At 45.8% G+C, this 12,010-nt stretch overlaps 1 protein-coding gene across 6 annotated transcripts in view; it reads left to right on the top strand.

The window, feature by feature from the left end:
• RBM19 (RNA binding motif protein 19) overlaps window positions 1-12,010 on the top strand; it is an 81,175-nt gene that overhangs the window by 46,670 nt on the left and 22,495 nt on the right. For 4 of the 6 annotated variants that reach the window (XR_014493771.1, XR_014493772.1, XR_014493773.1 and 1 more), the window contains exons 24-25: window positions 2,651-2,765; window positions 11,240-11,452. Coding sequence is in view for 2 of the 6 variants with exons in the window: in XM_083373524.1 (XP_083229650.1) it covers window positions 2,651-2,742 (92 nt within the window). In the remaining 4 variants the exon portion in view is untranslated. Of the gene's footprint in view, window positions 1-2,650; window positions 2,766-4,380; window positions 4,442-11,239; window positions 11,601-12,010 lie in introns of those variants that run through there. The other 2 variants (XM_083373524.1, XM_083373525.1) reach the window with 2 other exon arrangements.

The raw sequence follows: 12,010 nt of genomic DNA, 5'->3' as shown, positions 1-12,010 counted from the left end.
GGACCAAACGAATGTGTCAGCTTTCTCCCCCCCCCTTTTTTTTTTATATCCCTACCCTACCCTTGCTCTTTCTGGCTCCAGTAATTGCTCAGAAAAAAAGAAAACGAAGCCAGGTTTAGAGAAAGTGCAAAAAGCTACAAGAAAAGCAATCAACGCTTTCTCTCCTCCCCGCCCCCCCCGCCCTCCCCTTCAACGAATCTGAGCAAAATTCTTTTGTTGATCTAAGCTAAAAGTTGCAGGAGGGTCGAGGAGGGGTAGCTGTATCAGCTGGTCAGCCTCGGAGGAGATCCATCCATAGAGAGGACTTTCTGCGGCCTTTGAGGGCACGAGATGGATCAGATCAGGAACACGAAGGAGGAGGAGAATTTCCCCTTTTCCTCCTGGACCATTCCAGTCCTGCCTCAGGCCGGAAAGTTGGCTGGCTGACTAAGTGCCAATCACTAGGAGACTGGGAGTTCTAGTCCTGCCTTAAGGATGACAGCCAGCTGGGTGACTTTGGGCACCACCAGGAGACAGTGAGTTCTAGTTCCACCTGAGGCCTGAAAACCAGCTGAGAACTTTGGGCCAATCACCAGGAGACTGTGAGTTCTAGTTCCACCTTAGGCATGAAAGCCAACTGGGTGACTTTGGGCCAATCACCAGGAGACCGTGAGTTCTTCGTCCCGCCTTAGTCATAGAAGCCAGCTGGGTGACTTTGGGCCAATCACCAGGAGACCGTGAGTTCTTAGTCCCGCCTTAGTCATAGAAGCCAGCTGGGTGACTTTGGACCAATCACCAGGAGACCGTGAGTTCTTAGTCCCGCCTTAGTCATAGAAGCCAGCTGGGTGACTTTGGACCAATCACCAGGAGACTGTGAGTTCTAGTCCTTCCTTAGGCATGAAAGCCAGTTGGGTGACTTTGGACCAATCACCAGGAGACTGAGTTCTAGTTCCACCTTAGGCATGAAAGCCAACTGGGTGACTTTGGGCCAATCACCAGGAGACCGTGAGTTCTTAGTCCCGCCTTAGTCATAGAAGCCAGCTGGGTGACTTTGGACCAATCACCAGGAGACGGTGAGTTCTAGTCCTGCCTTAGGCATGAAAGCCAGTTGGGTGACTTTGGACCAATCACCAGGAGACAATGAATTCTAGTTCTGCTTCAGGCATGAAAGCCAACTGGGTGACCTTGGGCCAGTCCCCCCCCCTTCCTCTCAGCCCAGCCCACCTCATATAGGAGGGAGGAAATAGCAGGAGGAATGTGCGTTGGATATGTTCACCATCTTGGGTAGTTTATAAAAATAATTCATACAAATAAAGAAGAGAAAACCTAGAGATTATTCTTTGAATATTAAAAAGAAAGTGCAACCACAGTCTCCTGAACTCAACCTTCTCCCAACAATATGGCCCCTTCTCGCTCCAAAGTTCTGACTCTTAACCTCACTGATGAAGCTATATGTGGAAATTGGGGGGGGAGAGATTAAGAGTGTTCCTGGCTCTTTCCACCCCCTCCAAACTCCCCCTCCCCTTATTTCTCCCCCCCCCTTTCTGTCTCCCTCGACAATCGTTAAAAACATAGGAGCACAAGCGCCACCATCTTGGCTTTCTGACAAGGAATTAATTGAAAAATAAAATCATTGGTGTTTGTGTGGGTGGGTGGGGGGGCGCAGGCTGGACTCCCAAAATGCAGGACCGTTTGGTTGGGAATGGGGAAAAGGAAAAAAAAAACTAAAAGATTTTGGGAAGGTGAGTTCGGGGTGGGTGGGGGCGGGATGGGGGGAAATCCGGCTCTTGTCAGATTAATTTCCCTTATATTGATGTTTTTTTTCCCCCCCCTGACATTTATTTGCTGTTTATCTCGGGAAGCAGCTGTAACGCTGGGAGAAAAGGCGGCAGCTTGATCTGCCTGTTTATTTTACACCCTTTTCCCCGAGTCCTGGGAAAAAAAAAAGTACATTTATTTGTTTGTCGGAGACGGGGCGATTTGATGGGGAAGATTGGGATTTGAACAGCTGTTCTCCACACGGAGAGAGCAAGCTGCTTTCTGAAAAGAAGGGAAAACGCAGGGAGGGGGGTCACAGAACCTCAGGATGTGGCAACCATCATAAGAAATAGCTGCCGGTTGCCAGGCGTCTGAGTTTTGATTATGTGACCCTGAGGCCTGCTGCTCCAAGGCTTACAAGTGTGAAAAACGGCCCAAAGTCATTTTTCCAGTGTCGTCGTAACTTCGAACGGTCGGTGAGTAAAACGTTGCAAGTCAAGGATTACCTGTATAAAATGTATGGAAAAGGAACAGATGTAGATCGGCTTATGAGATTAATGGCAAGGCGGGAGAATGGAATGGAATTAGAGTAGAGTAGAGTGGAATGGAATAGAAATAGAATAGAATAGAATAGAATAGAATAGAATAGAATAGAATAGAATAGAATAGAATAGAATAGAATAGAATAGAATAGAATAGAATAGAATAGAATAGAATAGAATGATTGTAGAATAGAATAGAATAGAATAGAATAGAATAGAATAGAATAGAATAGAATAGAATAGAATAGAATAGAATAGAATTAGAATAGAATTAGAATAGAATTAGAATGGAATGGAATGGAATGGAATGGAATGGAATGGAATGGTTACCCTGCCTTTTCCACTCAAGAGTATCCCTTCATATTACCCAGATCCCCCTGTCAAGAAACGGCGGACAGCCATTTTGGAAGAGATGTTGGAGAAGCTAGCAGATGATGAAGAAGACCATGAGGAGAATAACTAGAATCCTCACTTCAAAACTGAAAGGTATGTTAAGTTCTCTGTTTCTAAAGAATTGACTGCAGTCTTCACTCGATCCTCATTAACCCAGTTGACTTCCTTACAGATAGCTGTGATAGTCGTCGTGTCCTCCTCCTCCTCCTCCTCATCTTCTTCTTCTCCTCCTCTTCCTCTTCCTCCTCCTCTTCTTCTTCTCCTTCTCCTCCTCTTCCTCCTCCTCCTCCTCTTCTTCTTCTCCTTCTCCTCCTCTTCTTCCTCCTCCTCCTCTTCTTCTTCTCCTCCTCCTCCTCCTCTTCTTCTCCTTCTGCTCCTCCTCCTCTTCTTCTTCTCCTCCTCCTCCTCCTCCTCCTTCTTCTTCTCCTCCTCCTCTTCTCCTTCTCCTCCTCTTCCTCCTCCTCCTCCTCTTCTTCTTCTCCTCCTCCTCCTCCTCCTCTTCTTCTCCTTCTCCTCTTCCTCCTCCTCCTCCTCCTCCTCTTCTTCTCCTCCTCCTCCTCCTCCTCTTCTTCTCCTTCTGCTCCTCCTCTTCTTCTTCTCCTCCTCCTCCTCCTTCTTCTCCTCCTCTTCTTCTTCTCCTCCTCCTCCTCTTCTTCTCCTTCTCCTCCTCCTCCTCCTCTTCTTCTCCTTCTCCTCTTCCTCCTCCTCCTCCTCTTCTTCTTCTCCTCCTCCTCCTCCTCTTCTTCTCCTTCTGCTCCTCCTCCTCTTCTTCTGCTCCTCCTCCTCCTCCTCCTCCTCTTCTTCTCCTCCTCCTCCTCTTCTTCTCCTTCTCCTCCTCCTCCTCCTCTTCTTCTCCTTCTCCTCCTCCTCCTCCTCTTCTTCTTCTCCTCCTCCTCCTCCTCTTCTTCTCCTTCTGCTCCTCCTCCTCTTCTTCTTCTCCTCCTCCTCCTCCTCTTCTTCTCCTTCTGCTCCTCCTCCTCTTCTTCTGCTCCTCCTCCTCCTCCTCCTCCTCCTCCTCCTCCTCCTCCTCCTCCTCCTCCTCCTCCTCCACTATAACAGTGTTTCTGCAATAAGTACCAGGTCCAGTGTTATTCATTTATCCCTCTGCAAGACCATCCTTTCCTGGAGCCTCGGGGTCCATTATCAGCATGAATGGAGTGGAGAATAAAAGAGGGTAGTTAGCAGTTAATCCTATCTAAAGCAAGTGTTAAATTCCAGCACAGGTGCCTGTAGGATGAAGACCCCGCCCCCCTCCAACTCCCCGGGAAAGTCAGAGATTAAGAGAAGAAAAGCAGAAAGTGGAGGGTTAGAATGACCAAGCCTTCCCTTAAATCCTTCAGGATTTGGGAATAACACAAATCTTTCAGAGTCTGTAAGAGGCAAGAGAGAAGAAAAGTACAGTCAAATTTTGCAGCCCTCCCAGCCTTCAAATAGTGGATTGAGAAGAGGGGGGTTGAAGCATAAAGATTCGTGGCCAAGTCTTAGGATATTTACTGTCGGTGGTAGGATTTTGGGATTTTGAAGCCGGGATGATAGCAACCAGAGGTCCTTTTGTGGTGGCTCAAACGCCACTGCTGAAAGCCGTGAAGGTGGATCCCTCGCTTGGGACCAATACAGGAGAACATTTGTAGCTCAAGGTTGAAATGACGGATCCTTGGTGCTCTCTGAGCTTGGTGGCTTTCTTGCAGATGTTTCATTACCCAACTAGGTAACATCATCAGCGCATCCACACCTCTGGAACATCAGGTGGGAGAAGACCTTGTCTAAGCACAAAGAGATTAAATCGGTTGATCTCAAAAAAAAGAAGAAAGCAAATTTAATTTAATTTTAATTTTATTAAATTTATATACCGCCCTTTCCTGAAGGACTCAGGGCAGTTTACAGGGTATTTAAAATTCTCCATGCTTTTGTGTTTCCAACCCAGATCATAGTCTCAAATCCCTGGTGAGACTGAGATTAAATTTAGGTTTTGATTAAGTTTCAGGGACCAATCCATTGAGAGTTACACTTTTTCCTCCCCCCCTGATTTCAGTTGCTTAATTAAGTCCAGATAAATAAGGATGCCAGCCCTTATAAACTAAAGCTCTTGAAAACAGCTGTTAAAAAATGAGTAGAGCTGTTTTCAAGCACTTTCAACTGTGTGACTGGATATTGTTGGCAAACTGGACCTAATTCAGTGGGATTCATTATATTCTCATTGTACTTTTTTTTTAAAAAAAATGTGAAGATTCCCCCCTTCAGAATAATATAACTAAGCCTTTTCTAGTCTGGTGTCCTTCAAATGAATTTGGGGGGAGGGGGGGGAGAGAGAAGAGGAAACCAATCACACAATTTACATCATCTACACAATTGCATTCTGATGGATGTGACATCACTGTGGATTCCACTAGATGTCATTGTTCAAACGTGCTGCATTGTATCTCCAGTTAATCAGCTCAGCGCGTTTTATTCTGGTTTCAGACCAGTGTCAAAGATGCTGTTAATATAGAACAGATCATGCAAGCGAGGACCACTGGCTTTCAAGGTTTCTACATTTTCTGGTCCTCGTACCCAAAAAGTCTTCCAAAAAAAGAATACGGCAACTCACCGGAATGTTTTTGTAATCTTTACCTATAATTAACTTACATAAAAGTTATCTGGAAATTTTCACACGAAAGACTTTCAGTTAGTCCACCTCGCCTTCCCTAAGTGGGTAGGGTGATCAGCAACAGTTGTAAGTGTGAAAAACAGTAATAAGTCGCCTTTTTCAGCGCCGTGATAACTTCAAACGGTCACTAAATTGTTGTAAGTTGAGTGTCTGCAGGTCATCCTCGACTTACAACAGTTTAGTGACCGTTCAAAGTTACAACAGGGCTGAAAAAAAGTCACTTGTGAAAGTGTTTCATGCTTATGACCATTGTAGCATCCCTGTGATCACGTGATCAAAATCCAGACACTTGGCTACTAAATCATATTGATGACAGTCACAGTGTCCCGGGGTCATCTGATCCTCTTTTGCGACCTTCTGACAAGCAACGTCAATGGGGCAGCCAGATTCACTTAACCACCATGTTGCTAATTTAACAGCTGCAGTGATTCACTCAACAAACGTGGCAAGTAAGGTCATACAGTGGGACAAAGCTCACTTACAATGGTTCCGCTTAGCAACGGAAATTTGGGCTCAGTTGTGGACGCAAGTTGAGGATACACAAGAATCCAGTCAACTAAAGTGCAAATCTGAATGAGTGCCAGATAAGAGTCAACAGAATTCAAGAGGGGTTAGAATTGCACAGTTTGTGGCAATGTAAGGATTCTAAGCTGATGGCAAGTTTAATTCCACCACCACCTCCTCCAGTTTTGCCTGCTCTTCTACATCTAGCAGCAAAATACCTGTGGGGAGAGCCACCAAGTTCAAAGGACATCGAGAAGCCAGCCAACAAGAGTTTGGGATGTCTCTGCTACTTGTAGTTGGGTGTTGTCCCCTCCCCAGCCCTCTCCCTCCCCATGGTTTTTTTTTTCACAGCAAGCCAAGTTCACCCCCGCAGACGCTTGTGTGCTCTGCAGCATCCGGGAAAGGATTAGCGCGAGCAGAGGAAGTAGGCTTTGGCAAACACGACCCAGCTTGGGTTTCAACATCTAATTCAATTTGTTCTGCTGGGATTGAAATGTGAAATGCTTGCCAGTCAGATGTTCAGGGTTACCAAGGGGTTGAGAAATGGGGAGGGGATAGCTGGGGTGGGTGGGCAGGGGGAAGAAGAGAAGGGAGCAGAGACTTTCCTAAAAAATCTTTGAATTCTGTGAAAATTATTTTAACCCTTGGGTTTTTTGTTTTGTTTTTTTACGCCTTCTCTTCCTAGAACTTCCTCTTTCCCACCACCCACCACCCCTTTAGGGCCTTGGAGACCTTCCCCTCATGTAATTGAAAAGAATTTGCTTGGGGCTAGGGTCTTCCCACGCCTTAGTTTACCGAAATCTCTCTTGGTGAGGATGTACACGTTGCTGCGAAGTTATCGGAAGGTAGTCCAGATAGGAAACCCAAACCGCAAATAATAACGCCGCCTTTATTGAGATACTTTCTCCACGCCCATTGCTCCTCTAGACTCAGGTTTTCTCTATCCAGACGCTTGTCTAGGCTGCAGCTCAGTCTCCCACGGTCCTTCTCACAGCCCATGAGAGAGAGAGGGAGGGAAGGAAGGAAAGAGAGTCCACAAAAAAACAACTTAAGCTCCGAGAGCACCAAGGACTGCATAGCCTTCCTCCTCCCCCTCCTCCTCCTCCTGCTCTTCCTCCCCCTTCTACTCCTCCTCCTTCTGCCCCTCTTCCTCCTGCTCCTCCCCCTCCTCCCCTTTTACTTCTTCCTCTCCTGCCCCTCTTCCTCTCCTCCTCCTCCTCCTCCTCCTCCTCCTCCTCCTCCTCCTCTTCCATGTAAGGAGATTTGCATTTTATCTCCCTAACAAGAGACCTTGTGGAATAGGTTGGGCTAAGACTTGAACTCTGTTTTAATAGTTTTATTGTTTTTAAATATTCGGGGTGGGGGGAGAGAGAGAGAGGGATTTTTTTGGTTGTGTGCTTTTGTTTTTTAACTCTGTAACAGCAAGTGTCACCCAGCACTGAGTCACAGCGATGAGATAGGTGGCCATCCAACGGTCCTCAACCCAGGACTGGTGGGAATCCCAGATTTGCGAGGATTTCCACTCTTTTCTCGGCTCCAGTCGGGTTGAAAATAAGTCAGGAAGCTACACAGGTCTCTGCGTCAGCTGAAAGGATTTGCTGCAGAGTTCTCCGGGCGATTGATTTGACAGACTTTTCCCTCCAGAGGAGAAGGACAAAGGAAGGGAAGAATTGCAATCCAAGATGTGTTAATTGGATTAGCAGCTTCCCAGCCTAGCTGGAGAAAAGATCATCTCCCTTCCGAACCCAGCATTACATGAAGGAACTCCTGGTTTGTTTGCTGCCAACATAGGGGATGCCAGACTGTTTGGGTGCCGCTTTTTGGCACGTCACGCCCGTGGGGTAAACAGCGTTGTCGGCCAGGCTGACATCCTTTCTCAGCCACTGGTGTGTTTGTGGTATCAGCATCCGAGCGATGGTGTTGTCCACGGCCTTCTGTTTTCCTTTAAATATATTCATTTCGGGAGCCGGAGAGAGGATGGGGGGGGAAACACGAGAAACAGCCTAACAGGGAGCTGAGATTTCAGATTTATCCATTCATGAATAATAATCAGGCTGAGTAATTCACAGTAAATGGGTATCCAAATTGGCTAATAAGGAAGGCTTTCACCTCAAACTGGAATTGGGCAAGGGACCGAGAATATCAACAGACGCTGGCTACGGCTTGCGTGGGAACGGGATGTGACCTGAATCGGCGAAATATGCAAACCAGCGTCCGTGTGCCAGCAAAATAATAGGCAGCTCCGTTAGCAGACGAACAGAAGAGAGGAGAACTGGGTTAGGGTTGGCAGCTTCGCAGCTTTCCGTCGGGGCTTCCCGTTGGCAGAGCCGCCTTGGTTAACCTCTTCAGGCCGGGGGTCGAAGATTGGGGCAAAATCTAGATGTTCTGGTAGAAGAATGGAATGGAATAGAATAGAATAGAATAGAATAGAATAGAATAGAATAGAATAGAATAGAATAGAATAGAATAGAATAGAATAGAATAGAATAGAATAGAATAGAATAGAATAGAAAATGTGGAATAGGATAGAATATAATATGGAATGGAATGGAATATAGAATGGAATGGAATAGAATAGAATAGAATAGAATAGAATAGAATAGAATAGAATAGAATAGAATAGAATAGAATAGAATAGAATAGAATAGAAAATATGGAATGGAATAGAATAGAAAATATGGAATGGAATAGAATAGAAAATATGGAATGGAATAGAATAGAATAGAATAATGGAATGAAGAATAGAATAGAAAATATAGAATAGAATAGAAAATATGGAATAGAATAGAATAGAAAATATGGAATGGAATAGAATAGAATAGAAAATATGGAATGGAATAGAATTAGAATAGAATAATGGAATGAAGAATAGAATAGAATAGAATAGAAAATATGGAATGGAATGGAATAGAAAATCTGGAATGGAATAGAATTAGAATAGAATAATGGAATGAAGAATAGAATAAAATAGAAAATATGGAATAGAATGGAATGGAATAGGATAGAACAGAACAAGAGTTGGAAGGGACCTTGGAGGTCTTCTAGTCCAACCCCCTGCTTGAACAGGAGGCCTTATACCATTTCAAACAAATGGTTGTCTAGTTTTTTTTGTTTGTCTGTTTTTGCAAGCCTCCAACGATGGAGCCCCCACAACTTCTGAAGGCAAGCCATTCCCATCCATTGATTGCTCTCACCGTTAGGAAGCTTCTCCTTAGTTCTAGGCTGCTTCTCTCCTGGGTGAGTTTCCAAGCGGGAGGACCTTGTTGCAAGTCCCCCCTTTTTCAGTGCCGTAACTTCAAAATGCTCACTAAATAAATGGTTGCAAGTGGAGGGTTGGGGGTGGGTGGGAGTGGGAGTGGGGTGTCAACCCGTACAAGGAAAATCACGGCCAGAATTCTTAAAACTCAAGATCCGATTGTGTCACTAAAGCAGGGTTAAGGTGGGGGGAGGGGGGGGTCAGGGGTCAGAAACAGAGATTTTTTACTTCCTAGCCCCGATTGCTCCGGTCTCCCCCTTCCATAAAAGTCTTCATTTTGCTTGTGGATCCTGACAAACTCAGTTCGCAGCTGCATTCTAGGCTGCTCCAACTTGTTACGGCCTTGTGCAGAACCGGATCCTGGGGCTTCTGTTCCAAATTTCTGCTTCCGTTTTAGTAGCTCCTTTGGCCACCAGGGGGCGCAGCCAGCACAATAGACCAGGAACAGCCAAAACGGGAGAAATCCCCAATTCCAGGCAGGTCCTCGAGTTACAACCGTTCATTTAGTGACCCTTCAAAGTTACCCTAGCACTGAAAAAAAAGTGACTTAGGATCATTTTTCCACACTTAACGACCATTGGCAGCATCCCCACGGTCACCTGATTTTCGTTCAGGTGCTTGACAACTGACCCACATTTATGACGGTCGCAGTGATCATGTGATTTCCCCCCCCCTTTGCGACCTTCGGGCAAGCGAAATCCACGGGGGGGGGGGGGGACAAGCGGATCTACTTAACGACCGTGTTACCAATTTCACATGTCTCACTTAGCAGCACCAATTTTGAGCTCAATTGCGGTCGTAAGATGAGGACTGCCCATATTTCTTGCTAATTTAAGTGACTTAAGTGACTTAACTTGTAAGCCGCCCTGAGTCTTCGGAGAAGGGCGGGATATAAATGGAATTAAAATAAATAAATAAATACATTTGTTTAAGAGCAGAATTTTCAAGAGGAAAACCAAAAGCAAAGCTTCGGTTTGATATTTATTTTAAGAGGGAGAAGAGACTGGGCACCTGTTAGGTGAGGCCCTGCGGCCGTAAAAGTTAGTCACACGGTCGTTAAGTGGGTCCGGCTTCCCCAGGGGCTAGCTTGTCTTGTCAGAAAGTCACAGAAGGGGGTCACGCGACCCTGGGACCCTGCAACCGTCACAGAGACATGCCAGTTGCCAAGCCTCTTGAGTTCTGATCACGTGACCACGGGGATGCTGCAACCCTCATAATTTTTAACGGTTGTAAGTCGAGGACTATCTGTAGCTCAGGAAATTAGGCAGGAATTGAATGCCTTGGACTGCCAGGGGGAGTGTGGTGGGAGCCGGTTCCTGGGGAACGAACCAGGTTTGTGAGGAGGCGGAAACCGCATTTGCATGCAGCCCGGACACAACGCCTTGCAGCGATAAGAAGCCGGAGGATGGCCAAAGGCCAAAGAGGCTGGATTTGTTGAGAATGCTGAGCAGTTTGTCTGATGGCTGAGCGTGATTGACACTTACAAATTACCAGCCCAGAGTGTCAAGTCTTTGACCCCTGAGTAACATCTTCGGCAAGCTTGAGATTTGCCAGCATTTTGTCATCTAATTACTACAAATCCCTTGGAAATTCACTGGCTGCTGAATGCTTAAGGCTGGGTGCAGATTTGGCAGCTCGGTCTCTCCTCCTTCTTCCTCCTCCTATTTCTTCCTCCTGCTCCTCCTTCCTCTTTCTCCTCCTCCTCCCTCCTCCTCCTCCTCCTCCTTTTTAAAACTCTTGAGTCCTTCCTGGGACGAACAAATGCTGTAGGATGCTGGCCTGGCTTCAGGGATGTCACCACCATGTCCGTGCGTGGAGAGTGATGTCTGCCTGCAGTCCAGATGGTTTCTTAGTTCTTGCATCAGCAACATCTTGGTGGGACGTCATAATTGTGTTCGTTACTTTGAGAGATTTGATGTTAGGAGATCCTGGTTATTGGTTCCTCCGGAGGGATAAAATGCAGATTTGTAACCATCTCTCTCTTTCTCTCCCTCCCTCTCCCTCTCTCTTTTCCCCTCCCACTTCCTCTGTTTTTCCCCCTCTCTCTCTCCTTCCCTCTCCCTCCCCTCTCTCCCTCCCTCCCCCTTTTATTTACTCCCTCTCCTTCCCTCTCTCTCTCTTTCTCTCTCTCTCTCTCCCTCCCTCCCTCCTTCATTTCAGAACCAAACGACAGTCAACAGGAAGACCACAAATATTTTAAATTCCAAGTAGACCTCTGAACTCAGAACCCACAAAGAAGATGCCTCAGGACCAATAGCCAGAAAGAAACCATCGCAGTGCTTTGAATTTCCCCTTGTCGCCTGCCCATCTAGGAAACCAGCATTGGATACCACCCCGTAAAAGCAAAACTTCGTAACCATCTAGCAGAAAACAGTTTGAGTATTCCTCCCCTACCACTCCTTTCTTAATAATGCGTACGGTGTTTTTTATTTGGGGGGGGGAGAAAAAAAATGTACATAATCGCTCTTTCAAAATGTTGTGAATAGGCCCCTCCGAAAAAATAATCTCAAATAAGAATTCCTTTCTTTTTTTGATGTCTGGTTTCTCTGCATTCGTCACTGGAGGCTTTTAAAAAGAAACCGGACAACCATTTGTCTGACATGGTATAGGGTTTCCTGCCTGAGCAGCGGTTTGGACTAGATGACCTCCAGGGTCCCTTCCAACTCTGTTGATTGTCTTCAAGTAAAAACAAAGAAAGTCTTTTTGAAAAAAGCACCTTTGGGTTAAGCCCTTTAGGATCTTCACATTAAGACACTAAATATTGTATTTTATCTTAACAATCCGTTTAAGCTTTTGTGTTAGGACACCATGGGAAGCTAAGATTTTGCCTTAACAAGAACACTTTTTTTAAAAAAAAAACTAGGGGTACATCTGTAGCTTGCAACTCCTGGGTCAATTTGAGCCTCTGTTTTTATTTATTTTTCCTCCCAA

This window comes from Vipera ursinii (genome assembly GCF_947247035.1).
Source record: "Vipera ursinii genome assembly, chromosome: 14".
NCBI lineage: Eukaryota > Metazoa > Chordata > Lepidosauria > Squamata > Viperidae > Vipera > Vipera ursinii.
Note: the sequence above shows the minus strand (reverse complement) of the source record. Positions and strands in the feature narration are given on the sequence as shown.